General features: G+C 37.9%; 1 protein-coding gene across 4 annotated transcripts in view; it reads right to left on the bottom strand.

The window, feature by feature from the left end:
* TPCN2 (two pore segment channel 2) overlaps window positions 1-24163 on the bottom strand; it is a 34232-nt gene that overhangs the window by 5754 nt on the left and 4315 nt on the right. The window contains exons 4-25 of one of the 4 annotated variants that reach the window (XM_030039776.2): window positions 23821-23998; window positions 23002-23118; window positions 21064-21170; window positions 20747-20812; window positions 20067-20139; window positions 19336-19404; window positions 16885-16984; window positions 16518-16583; window positions 16064-16128; window positions 12945-13042; window positions 12544-12625; window positions 11057-11143; window positions 9869-9988; window positions 9473-9532; window positions 9261-9389; window positions 8539-8588; window positions 5951-6050; window positions 4885-4956; window positions 2103-2176; window positions 1637-1727; window positions 1432-1514; window positions 249-330 (exon numbers count right to left, since the gene is read on the bottom strand). In XM_030039776.2, the coding sequence (XP_029895636.1) occupies window positions 249-330; window positions 1432-1514; window positions 1637-1727; window positions 2103-2176; window positions 4885-4956; window positions 5951-6050; window positions 8539-8588; window positions 9261-9389; window positions 9473-9532; window positions 9869-9988; window positions 11057-11143; window positions 12544-12625; window positions 12945-13042; window positions 16064-16128; window positions 16518-16583; window positions 16885-16984; window positions 19336-19404; window positions 20067-20139; window positions 20747-20812; window positions 21064-21170; window positions 23002-23118; window positions 23821-23998 (1969 nt within the window). The remainder of the gene's footprint in view (window positions 1-248; window positions 331-1431; window positions 1515-1636; window positions 1728-2102; window positions 2177-4884; window positions 4957-5950; window positions 6051-8538; window positions 8589-9260; window positions 9390-9472; window positions 9533-9868; window positions 9989-11056; window positions 11144-12543; window positions 12626-12944; window positions 13043-16063; window positions 16129-16517; window positions 16584-16884; window positions 16985-19335; window positions 19405-20066; window positions 20140-20746; window positions 20813-21063; window positions 21171-23001; window positions 23119-23820; window positions 23999-24163) is intronic. The other 3 variants (XM_030039778.2, XM_030039777.2, XM_030039779.2) reach the window with 3 other exon arrangements.

The following is a 24163-nucleotide window of genomic DNA, read 5'->3' as shown; positions in this document are numbered from 1 at the left end:
GCAAATGTACACATCCAATGAAATACAACCAGATTTGTGACAAAGTTGCAAATAACATATACAATACTCTAGGAAAAAGAAAACGCTTCCTCAACATCTCAGGGGAAGGGCAGCAAGGTGAAAGATTAAGGAAGCATACGCACAAAACCAGCATACTCTTCCCAAAGAGTTGTCTGGGTTTTTTTCATTTCCCACACAAATTAGAGCCTGTCTTCAGGATCTAATACAAAATAAACACAGTTCCTTACCTCTAGAAGTAAAGCTACGAAGAGATTAACCCAGATGACAGAGGAGATCAACCACCAGACTACAAAATAGATCTTTGCCCACCTGCAGATCAGATTAACAAACAGTAAGTAAAGCAAGCAGTAAATAACCTCAGCCTGAAAGTCACCGAAGAGAGCCATGAAATCACATTTTTCCTTAAAATATACTACTACTATCTTAATGTAAAAGGAGGTCTGGAACAAAAAAAAAAAAAAAAGTAAAAAAATCTTAGCCTTTCATTAAGTTAGCCGAACAGGCTCACTCCCCCCCACACAACATACCCAATTGAACTCTGAAGGGACAGAAAAACAGCCTAGAAGAAGTTGTACTGGATCACAGCAAAAGATCCATCTAGGCTAGTATCCTCTGAGAGTGGTCAACAGCAGAAGCACAGGAAAGAGTGCTAAACCATGGCAAAATACATATGATGCTACCCCCTAAGAGCTCTCCCAATCTCCAACCATTTGCAGTTCAGAGATCTCTTGAGCTAGAAGTAGATTCCATTCATGGCAGATCCCAATGGATTTCTCTTTCATGACTTGTCCAGTCTTCACCAGACCACGTTAAAACATTTATCACACACAACAGACTCTAGAAGAGCATTCCACAACTTAACTACATGCTGGGTTAACCAGCCAAGGATCACTGCAACAGCTCAACTGAGGGGCTACCCAGTTCATTCAAACATTCCCATAAAGTAATCAAACACAAATGAAAGATAAGTCCAACGTTTTAAGTCTACAAAAAATTGTTCACCCACAGGGAAAACACAGAAGCAGTCCAAAATTAATTATAGCATTTCACTAATACCTCACTTCTGTGAGACTGGCTCTACAGCAAGAGCCACCCACCCAATACATGTTGTTTATAATCCACTTAAGTCATTCACTCTTTTTTGGAAGAAAATGACTACCAAGCCAGTTTCCAATCCCTTCTAAATATCACAACAGATTTCATGGCATCCACCAAGCACTAGACCAACCATCAAGTTACACAAGTTAAAGAACTATATTATTTCCTATATACCTGAATTGACCCAAAAGAAAGGTAAACGGCACCCCTCTTAGCAGATGGTAGGAACTGTGCTACGTGTATAATTCTTGTTCAGTTACCTTATAAGCTAGATTTATATGGGACTTTTTCAGTATTATTACTGCTACTTACGGACTTGAATATCTTGAAAACGCTTCCAAAAAGACTTGCCAGTTGTTTACCACCATCACATCCCAGAGCGTCACCACTGCTGCCTAAATAACATGAGTAAAACAGAAGTTGAGTGGCTATACCACACACGTAAGCCTCAGAAAATGAGGCGAAGAGACAAGCAGAGAGGGAAAGAGGGACGGATTCCATCAACGATCAGACTCACAGCAAAGTCATCAAAGTTGTTTGGCCAATATTCCAGCTGTTCATAGGTCCCACACTGCAGAGTGCCATTATCATATGTTGTATTGATAGCACTGCAAGAGAATTACAGGCTGATGTGAGCATAGCTTTCTGTGTACTATATCTTAAAACCAAGATTCTTCTGAGTCCCTTGTAGAAAGTTAAGTATCTCATACGGGCAGAAAACAAAGGAAATAGTTTAAAAAGTATTTAAGCAACAGCAGGGTAAAATTTCAAGCTACAGAAAAGCGTTCCTGCAATTTCAATACAGCAAGAAGAAACAGAAGGAGTAACAGATGAAAAAAGTCTGTGTGATTTAACATTAAAAGAAGGGTGGCTCCAAGAATAAGAGTTTAAAAAAGCCAAAACCAACCACAAACATCTCAGAGGTACCAAGTTGCAGATACTTTTGAAAAACAGATTCTGAGTAGTGATCTTTAGAATGTTACCTGATATTTCCCAAGGGAACAACAGCACCTTTAAATAGCATTATGCCAGTTATAGCAAATGCATAGAAAACCACCTGGAAGGAATATAAGTAAGTATTAGTTTTGAATATTTCTGTCACTAAATAAGAAAACAATGCAATTAACATGAAAGTCATGTTAGTACCACAGTTAAAGGAATTTCATCAAGAACAATGCCTGAAGCCATTAAAGTGAAAATACTTCTCAATGTCTGTATTAATTAACTCTTTGCTCTTACTTTTTAATATTCTATTTAACTTTCAGTTGTTAAAATGCATTAAATCATTTTACCTTATGATCTGTTTTACTTTTCTGTGCCTCAGAATGCTGATATTTAACTATTAAGACCGCAGAATAGTGACTTAAAAAACAAAACCAAAAAACAGTACCTGTATTTACAAGGAATAATCTAAATATCTGGGGAGCTTTCTGCTAGACTCAGTGAAAAGAAGCTTTTACTAAACCTAACTGAAGGACAAAACTAAGTCAGTATTTTATATTACATCAGCAATTTCTTTAAAAATGTTATATTAGTCTAAAAATAAAGTTTTCAACACAAAGGATTTCAGAACTTTTTACTTGTTAGAAATGCAAACTTCGTTTTAAAAAGATACCTTTCACAAGTCTTCAGCAGTTGCCTAGGTGATTTTGCAATTTTTATCCTAAAAAGATTGTTCTAGTAGTAACCTACAACTTCACCCCTCTGAGTAAAGAGCCATTTGTCCTAGGATGGCTTGAAACAAGCCGAGTCTTCCAATGAAAATGTCATTAGTCATATTTCTGTATTTTGCTACAAAACAGACCCAAGAGGGAAGTCTGGGAGGAGTAGAAGAGAAACTGCCCTGACCTATGAACCACAGCACTTTGAACACTACCGGAATAAGTTGAGCTGACATTCCACAGCCTGCCAGAAGATGGGGTATCTGGCCCAGCAATAATAAAGTTAATTTTAGTCTTTGAAAAAGATATCTTTAAAACATGCACTGCCTGAAAAATCAGCTAATCGGTTACATTACTTTATCAGCACATGTTCCAGGCTAACATTAGGAAAGATGTTTTGCATCAGCTGGTAATGGAGTCAGACTTCACTACAGTAGAAGCTCAGTGACAGCTTCCAAGTAGCCTCAAGTAAAAGCAAATTTAATTAACGGAAGCGGCAAATGCTGTGGCAGACTTGCCTCACAATTGGTGCAAAACTACAATTCACACTCTCAGCATTAAGGACAATCAGCAGCAGACACTTAAACCACTTCATGAGCATTATGTCTTACGTATATGGGAAGGGACACCACACTGAAACACTAACGCATAGTTCCTAAAAATAAAATCGACCCTATTACTACAGGCTCCTGCCATCTTAGCTATGTCTTTCAGGAATGAAAAGAGCTTCCAGCAGAATGCTACAGCCCAGGTGCAGCCATACCTGTAGCACCACAGCTCTGGGGTCCTAGTGTAAAGCACAAAACAGCTCACGCCATAATAGCTCTCTCCCAGGGCTCTGACGTCTGGGCCATGTCAGATCCAGCAGCAATGTCAATCACTGCCTCTCCCACCTACCCACGATGCAACCCTACCAGCCTCTGACAGAGGCGACAAGATAATGCCTGCTCCTTTAGCATGATGTATGTACTTAATCAAGAACTGACAAAATTAGCGAAACTGCAGTCAGCCTTTAGACAGCTTAGTCCATTGAGTAACTACTTGAGTAATGAAAAGTTTTTCATTATACTAAACCTGTTCCTAGCATACGCAAGATTAGCATTTAGGTTCCTAAAATGTACTTGCACCTGCAAAGGCTAACTTCCCAGCATTTGCCATTTCCCAAATGCACTCCCAAAGCATTTCTCACTTTCAAGAGTAACTCCCAGTGGCAAGTGGGACTTGTACAGCAAAACAAAGTTGTTACCAATTTAGCTTTGCCCGAACCGGTATCTTTATTTCAAATTACAACATCAAACTTTCCAGACTGCAGCTTAAGGCCCCTCCCCTACAGATAAAAACAGAGATTACTAATAACAAAACCAGATATTCTGGGTAAATGGCAAGCTAAGTATATAGACTAGAACAACTTTTTAGAAAATGCCTAATACACAGCAAATCCTCGGTCTCTAACCATTACCTCAAATTAAGGTAACCTAAAAACCCCACAAACAACAACAACAACAACAACAAAAACTACCCAGGAAGACATTGTTGCAAAGCCAGAAACTCAGGAGTTGCAAAATGGAGGATTTACGTAATGGACATCACACACTGGGATCCATCCTTTAATCCCATGTTTACAGAGTATATGCTCTGCACGGACATACCTAAAACAGGATGGCAGAGGCTTTTAGAAGGCATGTCCAAACATGCCATCTCAAGACCTTCTCAACAGAAAACAATTTTAAAGTTGTTTTGCTATTGAATTTAACATAAGCAAGCCAGGGTAAGGAAAACTAGGCTACTTTTAGCATCGGATGAGTTTTTATTTGAAACTAGAGTATCCAGCCTGAGGCAAGCACTCTGAGGAAGTTTCAAACACTCTTTTAAAGGCAATCCTAAAGGAAACTGATAAATGAGGCAGTCACTGTGCACAGTCCATAACAAAACGGTAGCTTGTTGTGGCTTTGCAAGACATGCCTTGGAGAAGAACTGGCTGATTAAAGTGAAATGTTACTGTTCACAGTGATTCTCAAAGAACCTTGTTTACTTTGTTGATGACATACCCTTATTATACTACTAACTATAGGAAAGGTAATTACAACCTTGCATCATGACTTACCACAAGGATTCCTGCAAAGGCTCTCAAGTTTTTTACCAGATCCAGCAATGTAGTAACAACCAAAGCCATGAACTAAAACAAAGCAGAATTTTATATGCATGACATTCATCACACTTCCAATCCATATCAAATTATTTTTACTAAAAGGATAAAGAAATACCAACTAAGAAAGCGAGCTATATCTAAATGCAGGACGTCTTTTATACAGTGATATTTCCATGAGGTACTTAAAATGAATGAACAATGCTGTAGTCCTTTTCATACACAGACATTATGGTAAGTTTTAAATATACACAGGCACTGTGACTTAAAGGGCTATATGTCTAGTAAGACTAGAACAGGGAAGATAAATAAATAATTTTTTTAAAAAAGTCACAAGCACCCCACAGCTCCAGAGTGACTGCTTCATATTTGAACCACATAATTTCTAGTTTACACTTTCCCCTGACATTATGACCTCTGATTACATCAGGTAGATATTTATGGCTTATTGAACTAAGATACAAGTCCTGCACCTGACGTTAATTTGGACTTAGCTTTCAAACAAGTCTAAATGCAGGATTATAACAAACAATCGAACAACTCAAAGTGATTTCAGATTTAAGTACACGTATTCTGGTGGAAATACCCATACTAGGAAAGCAGAAAGAGGGATTCATCCCAAATAACCCTTTGCATGACCAAAATGTCTGGCAGTATCTAGTGAAAGCAAGTCCATCACCTCCTGAGTACAAAGTTCTTCAAGGATATCATATCCACTCATCTAATTAAGACTGAAGCACTGCACAAGTTGCACAAGTGTTTCTGGATGCATTCGCCCACTTTAGAATACCAGCATCAATTGCAGTGACATCAACAGAACTTCCTTGCCACCTCAACAGAGAAAACCAGCTAAAGAGACAGTGAGTTTGTGAGGTGCTGTGCAATAGTCTGGACAGTTAGAGCTTAGTTGTAGTCCGACTCAGGTGCAAGAGAATTGCGATCTACATGTTACTCTGAAAGGCTTTAACAAAATTTATAATTTGACCAACAAAGAAATCAGAAGCGTGGAGGGATAAATAAACACCTTCATATTAGGAATAATCCGCAGGAACCTGAACACAATTAACATGTTCACCAATCGCACCATATCCCACAGAGATAATAAGCCCATGAACTCAGGTCTCCTAGGAAAGATGGAAGAAAATAACAAATCAGAGAAACAGCCCATGACAAAGACACAGTTAAATCTACTGGGCTGCAGATAACTGTAAATTCCCCACAACTTTTGGTTAACATCCATGGCATATTAAAAAATTTGGGGAGGAAAAAAAAAAAGTTTTATTTCCTCATGTAAACTCTATTTGTAACCTATGACTGACTAGAACACTGCACCCAGCTTTGGAATCCCCAATACAAGAAAGGGACAAACTGCAGCAAGATCAGCAGAGGGCCAACAAGATGATCAGGGGATGATGCACCTACCCTACAAATAGAAGCTGCAGGAACTGGGCTTGTTCAGCCTGGAGAGCCCTGCATCATGAGGACCTAGCAACAGCCTTCTAATACTTCTGAAGTGGTTCTCAAGAAGACAGAAGCAAGGCTGTTCAGTGGTGCATAGTAGGAGGGCAAGGGACAGTAGGTGTAAGCTGAAACAGTGGAGGCTCACACTAAGTATAAGGAAGAACTTATCAACTATGAGGACAGTAAGACAGAGGCACGGGTTATCCAAAGAGGTTGTGCAAGTCTCCGTCATTGGAGGTTTTCAAGACCCAACTGGATAAAGCTTTGAGTAACTTGGTCCAGCCTAGCTTTGAGCAGGAGGCTGGACTACAGACCTCCTGAGGTCTCTTCCAGCCTGAATTATCCTAAATAAAAATCTATAATCTGTAACAGGAAGTAGACTAATTTATTCAGCAGAAATCTCAGCTATAGCAAACTCTAATAACTGATGAAGGAAGCGATCCATTTAGCCTGGGCTCCTAAATGTACATATAGTGCTCTTTAATGTGCATGGTTGTACTAAGATCCCTGGGTAAGTGGCCTCCCTTCTGCCGGGGGGGTGAGGCACCAAAGATGGTCCTTTCAGGAAACAAAGCGAAACAAAAATACTGCTCTAGCGAGATACTTCAGGAAGTTGCACAAAGATGTGCATTAATCCTTCAGGGTATGCTTGGCTGAAGTTAGGCTTCAAAAAAAGCACTAAGCTAACAGACTGTCTTGCTAACCTTCTTCCTTATATGCATATTCCACAGGGGACACACACACACACTTCAAATCTCAGCCTGAGTTTTAGCTGACTTGTACATTGGCATGCTGGATGCTTCTTTGCTGGAAGGGTGGGCAGTTGGTGGGGGACCAAAGATGTTAATGAAAAAGGACCTTGGTAACACAGATGCTAACTCATGATTTGCATCAGCAATACGTTCAATAATAAAATAAATTATTTAAGACAACGCTGCGTAGACACATATTCTGGAATAACAGTCACACCTTAGTCCTGTCCTGAAGACGTTATATCTACAGAGCAAGCAATTACGAACAGCACACACCGTAAGCAGCATTAGGACTCAGAATGACTCATCTGGGTTGTAACCTGTTTGCAGTGACTGACACAAGGATCTAACAAGTATTACTGGCACTTCAAGATACTATTGTAGCGCAAACAATCATCTACATTTAAGAATCAAGGGGCAAAAATCAAACCCAAGTTGTAAGTTAAATCGATAGTTAACGCCATTAGATTGCTAGCAATTAATATCCTTATGGCAACCAAGGCTTTTGAGTGATAGGAGTGCAAATAGTGTTCAAAAATAAACCCATTTCAAGCTGTAAGGTCTACCAGGTCTCCTCCTAGATACTAGTATAAGTTAAGGTAACTTCTTGATGGCAACATAACATCCTGAAAAATTAGGGAAAGCCAAGGTCTTAACAGTGAGCTTTGTAAAGAAACAAAGTATCAGAATTGTTATGAATCACCCCTGAAAGTAGGATTCAGGAAATCTGCCAGAAATCCTTTTCTTTCCTCTTCTGTTGTGGTGGCAGTTTTCAAATTTTAAGAGACAAAACAATGATTTTTATGTTTTTTATAACAAAAAAAATAAATCACAATAGTTATCCAAGAACTGCTTCAACTTAAGAAAATCAAAATACAACAGCTTGCTATTCCAGTATAGATAAATAGTTTAACTCCATGGGAATTTTTCCACTAAATTTTACAGCACAAAACAAAACTTAGACTTCAATCTACATACAAGGTTGAAGGGGCTTCGCCAGTTGTTTAGGAATTCATATAATTGGGCTTATGGACAATCTGATACTGAAACATACTAGGTTAGTAACTGGTTGTGTATGTTGTACCAAATTCCCATTCCTGCACCTTTAGTAAGTGTAGGTCTGCCAAGTTGTTATTTTACATCAGATTACAAGTAATATAAATGCATCCTTCTCAGGATAACTAAACAGAGCTCTGCATTTTATGAAAAAAATTAATAATTTTCTTTCACTTATCCATATTGCATGGCCTCTACAAGGGTGAGAAACACTAGGTTTGCTAAATTATGGACTAGGCAGACAATCATAGCATCATGACATCAGCGTGCATGAACACGTGCATATATTCCCGACCCACCCCAGACACTGAGCAAAGTGCAACAGTTCACAGAGAGTACGTACCAACCAGGATGAGGAAATCCATACACAGCAAAAGTTGAAATTTCCAAAACCTTTAGTTAGGGAAAAAAAAAAAAAGAAGAAAAAAAAAAAGAAAAAAAAGAGTCAAAACCTTACTCTGTAATTCTAAGTTTCAAAAATTATGTAAATTACTTGACAGAAAATATTCTCAAGGGCTTTAAGCCACTAATTTGACTCACTTTAAAGCTCTGCAATTGTCATATTTGACCAGGTATTCCCCAAATTAATCCAACATACACACATCATCCAACAGTGACACATACAAGGATATACAGTGAATTACACTAACCGTGTATTTGGCTTCACCTGCCATATGGGTTTCAGGCTTTTACCAAATAATACCAACATTTTGCCACTTTTTTTTTTTTTTTTAATTCAAAAAGCACACAGGGAATTTCAGCTATGTAACAGAATTCCTTATGCAATTATTCCAAGAGCTGAATGTTTCCAAACAACATTTAAAAGGCTGCTTATAAGAAAGCTCACCAAATTTCCATCAATTTAAAAAAGCCTACCTCCAGAAAGGAGACCCTAAGAGAACCATGTGCCACCAAAATATTCAAGCCACTGAAAACCACAACACTGGCTCATGCTGTTTAACTCGGCATATTAGTGTTGAATAAAAAGCAATTCCACTAGCTCTTGCAGTTCCTAATCATACTGGTTAACACATCCAGGAATACAGAAGTTAACAAAAAGCTTACCAGCAAAATTACAGTCAGAAGTCCATCAAATCTATTGCTTGGGTATGACAAGTATCTTTTCAAGCCCAGTGCTAAGATTTTCAGCAACATTTCCAGCAGATAGTATAGGATGAAGAAGCAGTTGATAGCCTTTACCCAAAATAAAAATAATTATTAGAATTATTGACACCTGAGGGAACAGCAATAACTGTAGGAATTCTGTTGCATCTTACCCCCAAGAAAAAGTCATCTCTTTCAGATGGCTGCTTATCTGCATCCATCACCAAAACCACCTTAAACAACAAGAAATATTTTATGAATCCACTGCTTTACTGCTGCATAAAACAGATTTTTAAGCACAAGAACAGTCTTTTATGCTTTGCAAAGACCTTTTCAAGCAGCTCAGAGTATATTTTTTAACTGCAGGTATTCTCTCCTAAGACTTTGCATGACTGAAGCATGCCAAACATGGACATCTGCTACAAAAAGTGGTGATCAGAACAGAGACTAAAGAACAAGAACAGAACTGAAGTTTGTAGCAGGGGAAAAAATCAAAACAAACAAACAAAAAACCCCCCCCAAAACCCAAACCAACCAACCAAACAAAAAACCCCAAACCTTTTACTTACACAGATAGAAATAATGTTTGCAAGGGCTACAACATTCCCCAAGTAGCCAAAGTAGGGATGGCCAAAGGCAAACTGCATTTTCTGCATAAAATGGGATTGGTACTCTGGACTGGGAGGATGCTGAAAAGAACACAAAGGATTTGCTGAGACAGCAAGCGTAAGCATTTTAATAATAATGCAGGAAAAACACACCCAATCTCAGATTTGAGAAACAGACGTTTTCAAAGCAAAATGTCAAGGCCACATGCTAATTTTGACATTTCGGTAAGAAAGCGTTTTCAAGCTCTGGCTATTAGCAGCAAGAGATCATTTCTGATTAGCAAATGGGTTGACAGTTATGGCACAACACAAGATAATGGCAAAGAAGGGAGATGATCCAACCTCTCTCCAGTGGCCCAAGCAGGTAAAACTAAACACCAAGCTACTAATTGTATACATTCCTTCCCCATTTCCCAACATTTAATCTCCCTTAAAAGATTCAGAAGTCTTAGTTACATGCAAACATAGAAGAGAACATTTCCTAACCCTCAAAAAGTTTTTTTTTTTTTTTTTTTTTCTTTCTTTCTCCAAGTGGAAAAGACTGCTTTCTGCCCATCTTCATCTGAACACTTCAAGAATCCACATTTCATTCTTCGTTCAGGGACTGGAGAAAAGACTTTGCCTGAGAATATTTGTTACCCTGCAAAGACTAATATATAGCCGAGATGCACTGCTTTAATATAGGACTGTCACAACAACACAAATCCCTCACATTTCATCAAAAACAATTTACTACAGAGGTACTCATTTCTCCACAGCACTTTTCAGAAATGCTATGCTAAAAGTCTAACTCCTATACCTTGTTTCCTTGTAATGAATCTTCCTATTAAAAAAAACACACAGAGCCCTCGTCTATTTTGTCTGGCCAAGATACTTAAAAATGCTGACAGAATAAACAGCCATGCATTTTGTATATTTAACACTACCTGGCAATCCCAAACTAATGCTGTAAAAGCCCGCAAAGCAATACTGTTTGTGACTATAAGAACAATCCATGAACAACTTAAAAATCAATGACACTTGATTTCACCTTGCATTCAACAAGTTGTGAAGTTTGTTCATAGGCTTGACAGCAGAATACCAGCACTTATTTTTGCACGAGACCACACTCAACTTATGACACTTTATAAACGATTGTCAGATACTTACTTGCTTAATGGCATCTTTGTCTAGTTCTTCAAAGAGCTTCTGAAACTGGGTAGCTGACAGCTGGTCACAGGAGCACATTTTGAGTGACTTCACATGAAAGAGAAACATTCAGATCAACACCTGCAATAGGCGCATCTTCAAAGAGTGCCAACATCCTCAGTCTATCTTAAAAGTCTACAAACAGAGATGTAATACAACCCACATCAAGGTACTAGAGTGAGCTTCAATATTGCTTTGCTTTAACACAAAACTGCCACATGACTGTGGGATTTGTCTCACCTTTTCTATTTTCTCTCTCTGGGATCACATGCTGCTTAAGAAGGAGCATGCTCTTTTGACATACTTGAATTTTTAGTCTCATCTAGTATTGCCACTATTATGTTATGATCCAAGGAATGAAGATACTATGTCAGTTATCGCTGTTCTACAGAAGTTAGTACCTGAATGGATGGAATTATTTCACAAATTGGAACATGATGAAGACAGTTCTATAGCATGCTAAACACTAACTGCAACTGTAGCACACACAGCAACAAAAGAAATGGAAAAAACCCACTAACAACAAGAAGAAAAACTAAAACTTGGATTTGCTTCCCTAACTAACAATGCAAGGGACAGCTCAGCATAATTACAGAGCAGGATATTTATTTTCAGGCAACTCTGTCCACATGTCCCCTTATCCCAGGCAACAACTGGAAGCAATACACGCATACCTCTTCATTCCACTTCCAACCTTCTTCACATTGGAGCCAGCCAACTGCTGATGCTATAACCATCAGCTCTGAACTGCCACTTCCTTTCGGCAGAAGATCTTACAATATGGATTTTCCAAATCCTGCTGCAATGTTGTTCTCGAAAAGCAACATTACTTTTAGATAATTTTTCCTGAAACCACACCAATAATCTCCATATCTCTTATTAGAGCCAAATAGTTTCCCTAATCTCTGAAAATCATGGCATGAACAGTAACTTTAATTAAGTCTTCAGTTAAGCAAAATCACTCTCCCTGTATCCTAATACAAGTATTAATACCTAGAGGGAGCCGTACAGCTAAAATCCAGTGGAAAGAGGCATTTTCAAATGGTAGAGGGAAGCTGCTATAGACAGCAGCTCTAGACCACAGAGAGAAAGGCCTTGCTTCCAAAGAGAAAGTAAAACAAATGAAATAATTAGCCCTGCAAAAGAAGAGTTTTCATTAGTCTACACCTCTCTACAGGTAAATGCATTCCTCATCACACCAACCAAGGAGTAGCAATCTTAAGGTGAAATCACTGCCTAGAGACTGTTTTTGTTCTGAAGACCAAAACATAAACAGACACTGAACCAGGCCTCTGTTCACACTTAAAAGAAAGCAGCATAAAGCAAGCTGAGCTGAAACTACTACTCCTAGATCAATGGTCAGATTAAGGAAAGTTCAGTTTCCACAGATGTCCCATCAGACCGTTTGATATTCACCAACATAAAGACTAGGAAAATCCAGTTCTTACTCTCATGATGGCTTGCTTGCAGCGACAATCCATTTCAACTTTCTGCAGCACTTGTAGTAAGGCCCCAACACTGACATACGACCTATTTAAAAGAAAATAGGATGGGCCCTGGAACAGGTAACAGTCTTGATGGCAAAAAAAAGCTGTTGCAAATGCATTCCTGCCTCTTTCCTTTTCTGAAAAGCAGATAAAATTAGAAGTAGAAATAAAAAGGGAACAGACCCCATAAGAGTCCCAAACTGTGTGTTATATACATCCAGTTAAAGAAAAAAATAAGAAATGAGCAACGAAGTGCCATTTTTCAAGAAGGGATCCTCAGTAAATATACTAAACAAAGGAGGACAACCAAAAATCTGCTCTCTTCTCCCAGATAATCTACTGTTTCAACATCCTTCACTTACTGTTGTGCATTAGCAGGAGTCTCTTTCAGGGAAGAAAGCACTTCAAATGCAGCCCGGATTCCCAGTCGCCTCCTGAAGAGGGAGGACTGAACCGATTTCTGGACAGTAAGGAGACAATTTACTTGCACTTGTTTAAAGAAAATCCAACCATACGACACAAGTAAGACCTGTAAATTATTTGCCAAGCCCTTAGAACCTACTGCAAGTCTCAGAAAGGGCCATATCTGTTCAACTAAAATATTTTTTTCAGGAAGGCAAAATACTGTTTTCTTTCTCCCACCACCAAAGTCCCTGTCATTAGCCACTAGATCTAGTTGTCCAGATACTGGGCCCAACTGGAGAGACACTCCACAGTTTAAAAGGAATACCACGAAGAGTCGTAGGCTGAAATCAGTTAAGCCCATTCCTACCAAAAGGACTTTGGGAAGATCAGGGTTACCCAGCTCCTCGTGTAGTACTATGTCCAATGGTCAGATAATACACTGATCCTCTGGCACACAACCAAGATTTGCGATTAGGGATCAGAATAGGAGACTTCCCTAGGTCTCGCTCCCTTCAAGAACTCTGTGTACAAGAAGGAAGGAAGCAAGCAAACAACTCCCGGGAGTTCAAGTAAACATCCAGGTCACAGTTTATTTTTAATTCTGGATTGCATAGGCACATGCCTGTTCTGGACACAATAGCAACAGCAAAGCTCAAGTACTCACAGAAATTCATACTACTGTGCAAAGAGAACAGCAAAGCTCGAGTACTCACAGAAGTTCATACTACTATGCAAAGAGAAGTTAGACAGCTTGTCCAACTCCAGCTTCTTGCCAAAAAGAAGAAAGCCAGAGACACAGCTTTTCATGCTTCATTATTTTCCCCACAATAATCACTTTCAAACTCAGCTACTTTATTGGGAGTCAGATTATGGCATGCTCTCACATGGGAAAGCGGAAAATTCAGAAAGATGGGAAGAAACAGAGCAGGAGGAAAGGATTACAAAAATTCCTTTTTGCACATATTAGGTTTAAACACCCCTCTCCCACAAGACGGTGGGGGCCATTCCTTCTGTGTAATATTGCCTAAGGCTTACTATTCAACAAACTTAACCTTCTCTCTGGAGCCCTACTAAAGCAGCTATTATTTCACTTTTCCCCCCAAGCCTTCAACTCCACTCCTCTCAAGGGCTGAATGAACTACTGAACTACTTAAGTAATGGGAAGAAACTGTAACACTATATATAAAGGGGGAAGTAAATAATGAAGGAACTATAAGACCATATGTAAAGCAAGGGGGAAATCACACCCAATATCAAAGTCACTGAGTTTCCCCTGCTACTAAACCTGAAGAAAAGTATAGGCATGAGAAAAGACCAGTTGGAATGTACGTAGTCAGGAACCGCTCTTCATTCCAAGCTAGAGGCCATCACTGTACTGGCAGAAAGGGAAAAAAGCTTAACCTACAGCCCAGAGGCTTAGCTGTCAGACTCCAGTGCTTTTGCATAGCGCTACCCTGACTCAGCTTTACCAAAAACACTGCTGTTGACCGTGAATTTTTATAAAATACGCAAGAGGAAAGTAAAAAACACAGGTGGAAGTGAAACTGTTGAAGAACTAACTCAAGACTTGAGAAAAATTTCACCATGGAAGTTACAAAGCTCAAAGAAAAAACTCAAAACAGTTTGAAGACAGTTTGATCAAGACTCAGCCTGTTCTGAGGAGCAAAAGACTGACAGCTCCCTTTTGACTGATAACTGTCTGACCAATGATTCAGTTGTGTGCCATCAGTGTGATAACCATTAATCCTTAGCCTAGCACTGTGTTATTTCTACTAATCTACCACATGTGTTAACTGCCAAGCACCTTGGATGTTCTGTATTCATTGCTGGAGATAAACCCAGTTCTAGAGTTCTCCAGCTGCACCCATGCAGCCTCTTCCTGCCACCACCTATCCAGTCAGTTACTTCTTTTTGTAATAGCAATAGGGAAGTCACAAATTTAACTTCTTGGATGAAATACATTTTATTGGAAGTAACTGAGATGATCTTTCATCTGACTGACTTTGCTTTTTAAAATGCTCTCGCCTCAGCTCATTACAATTCCTCCTAGATTGTCCAACTGTACTATCTCAAACAGAAAACAAAAGCACTCACACTATTTCCTGCTAGGGGAATCCAGACTACACTCCCAGCTGGAGACTAAACAACCGGTGTACATAATGCAACAATGCACATCACACAACTTGTTAATAAAGGAAAAAAACTTTTAGTGATGAGTTTAATCACCACCACAGATTGCACACTCCTTGAAAAACATGCAAAAGTACACTGACTTTGTCAGCTTTTACCTCTCTAATAGAGACACCTGAATCAAACGAGGTCATTACACTACAAATGAGATTCACATTCCACAAAATGGAGAGAATCACATATGATCAGGCATCTTCCAGAAGCACATTAAAGTATTACATGGATGACTGGTATTGCATGGAGGGTAAGCACAGGTTCCTTTTATTTGAGACTTAATACTACCAAGAATAACTACTATACCTACTGGCAACTGCTTCCGGTACAAGTCAATCACAAGGCTCAAGTCCATCTTTTAGAGGCAGCAGACTGCCCTAATCATTCTAACATCACACCCACCCATCATGGTAAGGATGAAGTAAAAAATACCAAACACGAAGATGTTTTAGTCAGTGATTCTTTTTTATTGAAGGCTTCTAATGGTGTTCTACTCAGAGAAATTAAATGCTATGAGTTGCAACAATAGCTATTCAAATAGTACAGCAGGTCTTCTTTTCAGAGACCAAGTTTAAGTTACTTGTTCACTTGTCCTTGTTCAGTTTTATAATAGTTTGATTTCCACCACCCCCCCCCCCCCCATAATAGTCAAAGTTGCAGATACACAGTGTACATGGAAGTATACAAGCAGGTAATTTTGTCGTGGAAGGGGATCAAGCTACAACGGCATATATGGGAAAAAGAATCTACAGCAAAGAGCCTTTAGTATCTTAAAACCATATCTACAACTAGGATGGGCACACTGCTTTAACACAGTTGAAACTTTTAATACTCAGGGCTTCACATTTTTAAGGTTATGGTAGAAGACAGAAATTAGGAATACTTTACTCACCAGAAGGTATCCTCGAAACTGGTTGTATATTATTGCTGTAAGCAAGTTCATTAGAAACAAGTTGCCTATCAGAGAAAAAGAGGCAGTAAGAATTATGAGAATGCATATCTGTTTCTCAAAGAAGTTTCAATGTACATAGTAAATCAGATGTAAAATTTAAAAAGGATTAGTTTTTTTATGTTTGATTTCCAAAATGTTTTTAATTTTTGAATATACTGTAATGTATCCACTCCCCTATGATAAGTTACTGAAAAAAACCCAAACCATAAGTACCTTCCAATTAAATTAATAATGAAAATTATCTTACAAGACAGTACGCAGTAATTGGAGGAAACATAGAAAAAGAGAAATTTACGATTAAACTTTCCTAGAAAAACAAACCACACTGCAGCTGGTAAGCACAAGTGTCAAACTTAAAGTGCATTTAAATTACTGAAGACAAGAGGTAACTTACCTAATACAGTGAAGAGTATGAAGAAGATTGAATATGCTCGATTCTTAGAATATGCAGGAATCATCACTGTATCAGATTTAACAAAAAAGGAAATAAGAATTTAATGCTTAAGATGAAAACTGGAGACCTCTATCAGTTTTTGACAATTGCCAAAAGCTCTTATATAGCTCCACTTCAGAGTTGCATATATAATTACAAAGGAAAGGCAAGAATCAAGTTACTAAAGGCATGAAAAATCTTTACATAACCTTCCTCTGGTCGCACTAAGAACTATCAGCTGAAACGATAGTTATAGTAGCCTGAAGATAACCTTACTCTATTATTCTTTGAAAAGAAAGACAAGAGTTATTTCTGAAAGACTGCTCACCATCAGGATTATTTGCAGTAGTTAGCAGGACCAGCAGTGATGTCAGCGAATCTGGCAAATTCCGGAAATACCCCACCCACTCCTTATCCTGCTGGCCATCCTAGTTAAAGAGATGCTCATTGTTAGAGAAACACTGAAGATTCACTAAGACTGTCTTACCAAGAAAGGGGAACAAAAATTTAAAAGAAAAAAAAAAAAAAGAAAAAAAAAAAAATCAGTCAACACTATTTCTTACACACGCAATCAAATCTACCCCATGAAAAAGCACGAGACAAGCATAAAAAATAGGACAATGTGTAGGAATACAGTGCACTCACTTCAGTTACTAACAACCATTAAAAACATAAGGAAGAACAGCAAGCTAAGACAGACACAGGAAGCTCAATAGAGAAGTTATGTCTAGCTAGCACCTCAGATCCAGGAAGAACAATAGTGTCACAAACAGACAATACAGGAATCTGAAGCCACCCTTGATTGATATAATAAGCACCACCTCTCAGCCTTCAAGAGATATTAGTGTACTGGAGATAAAAGGACTCCCTAAACATTATTTAAAAATAAAAAAATAATAAAAAAAAAAAATCACAGACTAATACCACCTTCAGTCTCAACTTGTATTACAAAATTTAGCGTAGAACAGAAGCTGCTTCCTTTGTTATTCCAGCTACAGCATGCTGTACCTTGGCATAGATGGAAACCTAATCACCCTGAATTGTATACTCTTGGCCTACACTCCAGGAGTTGTTCAAAAGTAGAATACAATTTAAGGACAATATTAAAATAGATCTTGTCTGCACTGAAGAACAAAAACAAAACAGCTTCCTCAGTAATTAAGAGCTCCCTCAGTAACTACTGTGTTACAAAAGATCCTTGCCTATAGATGTTGACCTCCTCTCAAACACCTACAGCTCTACTAGCATACTCCGTGCATGAAATGTCTCTCACTTCCCCTTTGACTTTCAGATGGAAAACTTAACATCCTCTGAATTAGTTATTTGCACAAAAATTACTACCACTACTCAGACCAGAGGTTTTCCCCTTTCCCCAGTTATCCCCTTACATACCGAAGGGGCTCTGTTTAATTACAGTAAGATCTACACAGAACACATCCAGACAAGTTTTAGGTCTCTTTCCAATAATGTACACGAAGATGTACTTAAAATATGAGTACAAGGATAGTCCTCATCTTATTTTAGAGGAAATAAATATTTACAACAAATAAGATCACACAATATAAAGCAGTACACTATAGCCAGCATTAGTGCACATTACAGGAGTTGTTGGGCAGGTGGAAAACATGCAACTGTTCTGTTTCGAAGAGAATGAAGATTCAAAATGCTATGTGCAGTATCAATGAAAACATCACATAGAGCTTAAACATATTGGGAAAAAAACCAAAAGCAAACCACTAACCAACCAAACAAAAAAAGATCAGTGCTACAACACCAAAAAAATATTTGCAAATACTTTGGTAACTAAGGTCATAAAAATTATTTTGTGGCTCAGTGGAAACATCAGATGATCTGGTAGTATCAGAATTTTCATCAAAAACACACTGGGAGGCTGATCTTGCATCATTTTACTTTTTTCCCCAAGTTCAAGTAGAGACAGCTAGAAAAAGATGCAGAGTGCAAACAATACAAACACAAATCATGCAGCACAGAACAAACAGCCCTTGAATCTGCTGCAAAGACTGGAAAAAACGTACCTCTAGAGGACATACACAAGACAAGGCAAAAAAATCTAGAGGCGTGAATTTCATTACTAAATGTATTTTTAGAACTCACTTCCAGTATTTTGCCTGGTTAGATACAATTAGTTTGAAAGGGTATTAGACTAGCAAATCAAAAAAGGAAAGAAAGACTGCTCTCTAATTTGTTATTTTTCACTTAAATATATACAAATTTGACTGGTTCAGGTATACAAGTTATATTCCCATCTGCTGGGATAGCTCATAACTAAAATTAGATGTGACATACAGAGTTAATACAAAGATTCAGCATGCAACTAAACAAAGGGGAAAAATAGAGCTCTGCTTCTAATTTCAGAAATTCTATGACATGGGAATTCAAGGAATTTGCCGATCATAAGGAAGACTAGAGGCAGGCTCAAGTGCAAATTGCAGTAGGAATGAAGGTGCAAAACTGAGATTAAGGAGAGGACTAAAATTACTGGGAGAAATACGCAACAAATCTCTGTGCTCGCAGGAGCACATTTATGGAAGGCCTTAAAAAGTAAGGACAAAAAAAAAATCCAAGTAAGATACAGTAAGATACAGGAAGTTTAGGAGAGAGGGAACATACCAAGAGCACTGGAACACAAAAGTGATTTTTAACCACAATATTTCAAATTTGCTTTTCGGAAGCAGGAAGAGAAAAAACAGAGGAAGAAACAAAGAGATCAGAAACCAAAACATCAGAGTGCTGCAGGCAAAACCAGGCAAAAACCTACCAAGGAATGGCCAGGGATACCAGTATTGGAAGATAAGAAAACACAGAAGAAACTAAACTTAGCAAAAAGCTAGATAAGGAAAAGATAAAGAGAAATGAGTGATAATATAAACAAAAAAGTGACAAGATTAAGAGCTTTGGACACAGAACAGCATAGGTTGTTTCAACAAAAGCAGAGAAAGTAACTCAAAGGATCAAAACTGGAGAACTGTATAAGGAAGCCTCTTGTATAAACAGACTTTCAATTTTACACCTGTGATAATGGCATCAGTACCAGTAACATGCAGGACCATAAACAAAGATGTTGATCACATTTTAGTATGGAACCATCTAACTTCGCTCTGAGCAGTGGAGCTAGACTGATAAAATAATATGCCACAGCTTACAGCAAGAGTGAAAGATTTCAGTTTTGGACTAGGAAGAAACATTATCACTTAAAAAGCAAAGTAGAGACTGGAAAAAATTCTTCACTAAAGGATGAAGAGATACTAACACTATTCTGAGGGGCCTTCTAATGCACACTTACAGAAACGGCATGGATACTGTGCACAGGTTAAATATCCCTAAATGAACTTTAAACTCATCCCAGTAAGCTTGACAAGGTAATATGACCTTTTCAAGGGAAACAAGTTTCACTAGTTAGATTATAAAACTAGATATGCAGCAGCTATGCAAGTAAAGAAAAAAAAACAAAACACTGAGATCTACCAACACATAAATATAATTGGTTACCTTTGTTCGAGCAAACAGCAGCATGGCAAACATGGTAAAGAGAGACAGATGAACAGCTAGTAGTAGAACAACACTGTTGGAAAGAAAACGTATCATATGCATTAATACCAACTTTATCTTATTCTTAATACCCTCTGCTAAAAATGCAAAAGAAAGCCATATAAAGAAAACCACGGGTATTTTTAAGAAGCTATATGGAGTTAACAGAAGATGATCTAAGCTTTGATTCAGAATAAGAATCACACTTGTTCAGGACTCCTCAGCACGAGCTTAAGACAGTTGTGAGGTCAATGAGATTTTAACACTTGTTTTTCTAAAGTTAGGACCGTATTTATACCTTCTGGTCAAAATACAACATCTTGGCTTGCATACATCTTTGATTCCCCTGGGAGTTGTTAGTTAAAAAGTAACAGGCAAGGACAGTGAGTTCTATAAGCTGTACATACACACAACCCTTGTCACCAGAAGCGATCTCTTTCAAAAAGCATCATGCTGCCTGGTTACAATTTTACCAGTGGGGCTTCCCATCCAACATTTCTAATGACAGTAAAATTTAACACATATATGGCCAAAACCATTTAGAAATTAAAAAGCTGAAGCACTTTGAAGGTATAAAGAAAGAGTTATTTGTTGTGTGGCACTCATGACTGGAAGACAAGTACATGTGTGTGTACCCATACCTCTGAGAAGCTACACAGCATAGACCTTTGCCCACGTGATGCCTCAGTTCTTCCGTTACAAAAGGGCTGTATGTAACACATACAGAATTAAAAAAACCCCACTCAACTAGCATCAAAAACCTTATCTGTCACATACAGAGTCACATCACATGCATTCTAGAGAAATTTTATGGACTAAAGGAACCAAAGGGTTAACACAACACTTCATTACTACCAGATCTCACCAACCACTTAGCTAGACCATCAGGTGTCACTGCAGAATACTAATGGTAACTACACACTTGCTGTGAAAGGAGGTTTTCTATGCTATTACCTACCTTGCCATTTCAGGCAATGTGCTGTTGATACTTTTTAATGTTTTCTTCATCATAGAAGAATTCTGAAGGAGAAAGAAAGGACGAAGAATTCTTCTTATTCTCACATCCTGTAAAAAACAAGACAATGGATCAGATACTGAGTTCCTATAAGACTAAACACCACAAATATTTTTCATACAAGTTTGTCAAAAACCACTGATACACTTATCAACAAAGTTAACAGTGTAACATAAAAAGGCTGTCCTCAGAAGCTAAATTTGTCCCACTGAAGTCACAAAGTACACGAAAGATTTTATACATACGGGTGCCTCATTAACAGAATGAGAGATTGCTTTAAAAAAGCACATTGGCATTTCAATAACCTCATCAGGCCACTAATTATAAACAATCTAACTTCACTGCTGGGTAGACAAAACGAGCAGGTCAAGAGATGGCATTTTAGTATTTTCTGCCAAGGTCCATTTCAAGAAGGGAATTAATAGCAAGCTACTTTCAGTAAAAACAGATGCACATTTTGAAAATAAGTGCTTGATTTCAATTTTCAGCCTTTTTATAATTAAAGGGCCTGCTAATTACTGAGCATTTTCTGCCTCTGAAAAGACTCAAACAGGTTATTGCCTTTATTCTCCTTAACATACACTAAAGCAATTAAGCTGTTTGATTCTTGCATTCAAGACACTTGCCAGCCTTCAAGATACTTCTGTGACTTATCAGCTTCTTCAAGTATTTCATCATCCTGCATTTTAGGATTAGTCTTCTCAAGGCCACACATAACAACAAAAAAATCACTGTCTTCCTCACTATTCCCTTGTTCATACATCCCAGCAGTTAAAATGCTCCTTCTGACACTGCTTTGTACGGGAGCCTCCTGTTCGAGCTACTTGTCCACTATCATACCTAAAAACTTCACAATCACTTCTTCCCCATGTTGTAAGCACAATCTTCATCCTAGATAATTAAATTCTTTCAGCCACACTATATTTATTTGGCTTGAATATGAAAAGGACATAGGCATTTTTCTTATAGTTTGATGCTTGTAAGCTTAAGTGACATGTTCTTTCAACATTTTAGGATCATCTCTCTGATACTACATCACATCCTGGTCAGCAGTGACCAGTGGTCAACTATGACCACTGAAGCATGAACAACTAAACAGTGTGTTACTAATAATTGCAACTGCAGCCAGCCTAATCCTGACTAATACAGCCAATAATTTGAAATAGGTTTGAAAGTTATCTGAAGGCAACAGATAATGGCTTTAACACAAGAACATAAGAAGCAACATTCAAGATTTCTGCCTCTTTTGCTTGCCAGCATTTTTACCATATTAGTATTTTCTTAATGATGATTGTAAGTGAACAACAACTAATTTCATGCAGAGTTATGTCATGGCAGAGAAAATCAACTGAGAGATTGCAATATTACCAAAGGAGGACACTTTCAGAACTGTTTCACAAAACTGACATTCCTCTCAGGACACAATTGTTTTGAACACGACACAGCTTCATCTTAGAAAGCAGTTATTAAACTATACAATTACCTTTTACTTACACATCACTACATAGACACTGCCGTTGAATCAAGAACATCATTCTCGAACTGTATGACAAAATTGGTGCTATGCAACCAGAGTTTCCTCTGTACTCTTTGACTGCTGACAGACTATAGCAACAAAGCCTTATTTAATTCTACCAATGAACTCACATCTTATATTAAGAATCAAAGAGAATCCCTTGAGAAGCTACATTACACCAAACATTTTCTATGTTTCAGTGTATTTACCCAGCTATCAAAGACCAAAAATGAACCACCTCGCCCTCTTCCCCTAGTTCTCCAATATGCCACATACGCCCTGCTGACTATCGCTTTGCAGGTTCTTCTCCTCTGCCACTCTCCACAACTAAGTTGCTGATTGTTTCTGCAGAAAGCAGTTCTTACCTCTGCACAGAGAAAACTCAGTGATACAATCCAATCAGTAAGGGAAACAATTAATGTCAGTATATAAGCCATTAGCCATTTATTCTTCCAAAATTCTTCCCATCCAATTAAGTAACTCTGCGGAGGGGAAAAGAAAAAAAAAAAACACAACAACTTTAATAATAAATTCCAATGCCCTAATAAGTCAGCACCAATTGTTTTCCAAGTATTTGTAATTTTACACCAGTGTCATAAAAAGCTCCCTGAAATCCAAGCACAAGTACATGGATCAGAGAATTTTTCTAGAACTAAATAAAGGTCAGTAAAAGTGAGAGGTACACACAGTCCATGCGAGAGGAATCCTTCAAATGCAAAAAAAATGTCCATTTAATAAGCATAAAAAGATTTTCCAGAAACAAACACCCAAAGAAAAGTTCAGTTTCTGACTATTTCTATTTTGTTTAAATGAACTGGCATATATTTGATTATTATATAACCCAATTTGTATAGCCTAATACAAGCAGCTAAGCCAGAATCATTGTATTATTAGCAAAATTCATGTCACTGATTCCACACAAACAAGAGTTTATATTTCTTAGGTTAAAAAAAAAAAAAAAAAGGCAGTAAGTTTCTTAATTCAGGAAATATGCACTTTCTAATTTCTCTGAAAGTAAGGCTTTAATAAAGCAAAGCAACCTCATCATGTAAATCCAAGATTTGAATAACAGCTCTACTGCATTTACCAAAATATAAAATGGAGAAAAGCCACACTGACTATACCTACTGAGCTGCACAACACACCTAGTATTTCATTCAATATGAGATGAACGTGATGCTCACCTTCACGGATACATCAACCACGAACACAAGAAAGCAAAGCAGCTCAATGCTTTCTGTTAGGCCACACGGAGGATTCCACGCAGGAAGGCGGTATCGTACATCTGACGTGACGGTAAGCGAAGAAGGCTTTTCAATGAAAGCCAAAGCCAGGATTATAGTGATGGTTAAGCTCAAAATCCTGTTTGGATAGAGATGAAATTAAAAAAAAACAAAAAACAAACAAACAAAAAACCCCACCAAAAAAACAAACACAAACCAAAAAAACCCAAGCCCCAAAAAACACCAAATCCACAAAATGAGTCAAAAGAATAACAAAGTACTCACAGTAAACAATTTTCTTAGA

This window comes from Aquila chrysaetos, chromosome 16 (assembly GCF_900496995.4).
Source record: "Aquila chrysaetos chrysaetos chromosome 16, bAquChr1.4, whole genome shotgun sequence".
NCBI classification, from domain to species: domain Eukaryota; kingdom Metazoa; phylum Chordata; class Aves; order Accipitriformes; family Accipitridae; genus Aquila; species Aquila chrysaetos.
Note: the sequence above shows the minus strand (reverse complement) of the source record. Positions and strands in the feature narration are given on the sequence as shown.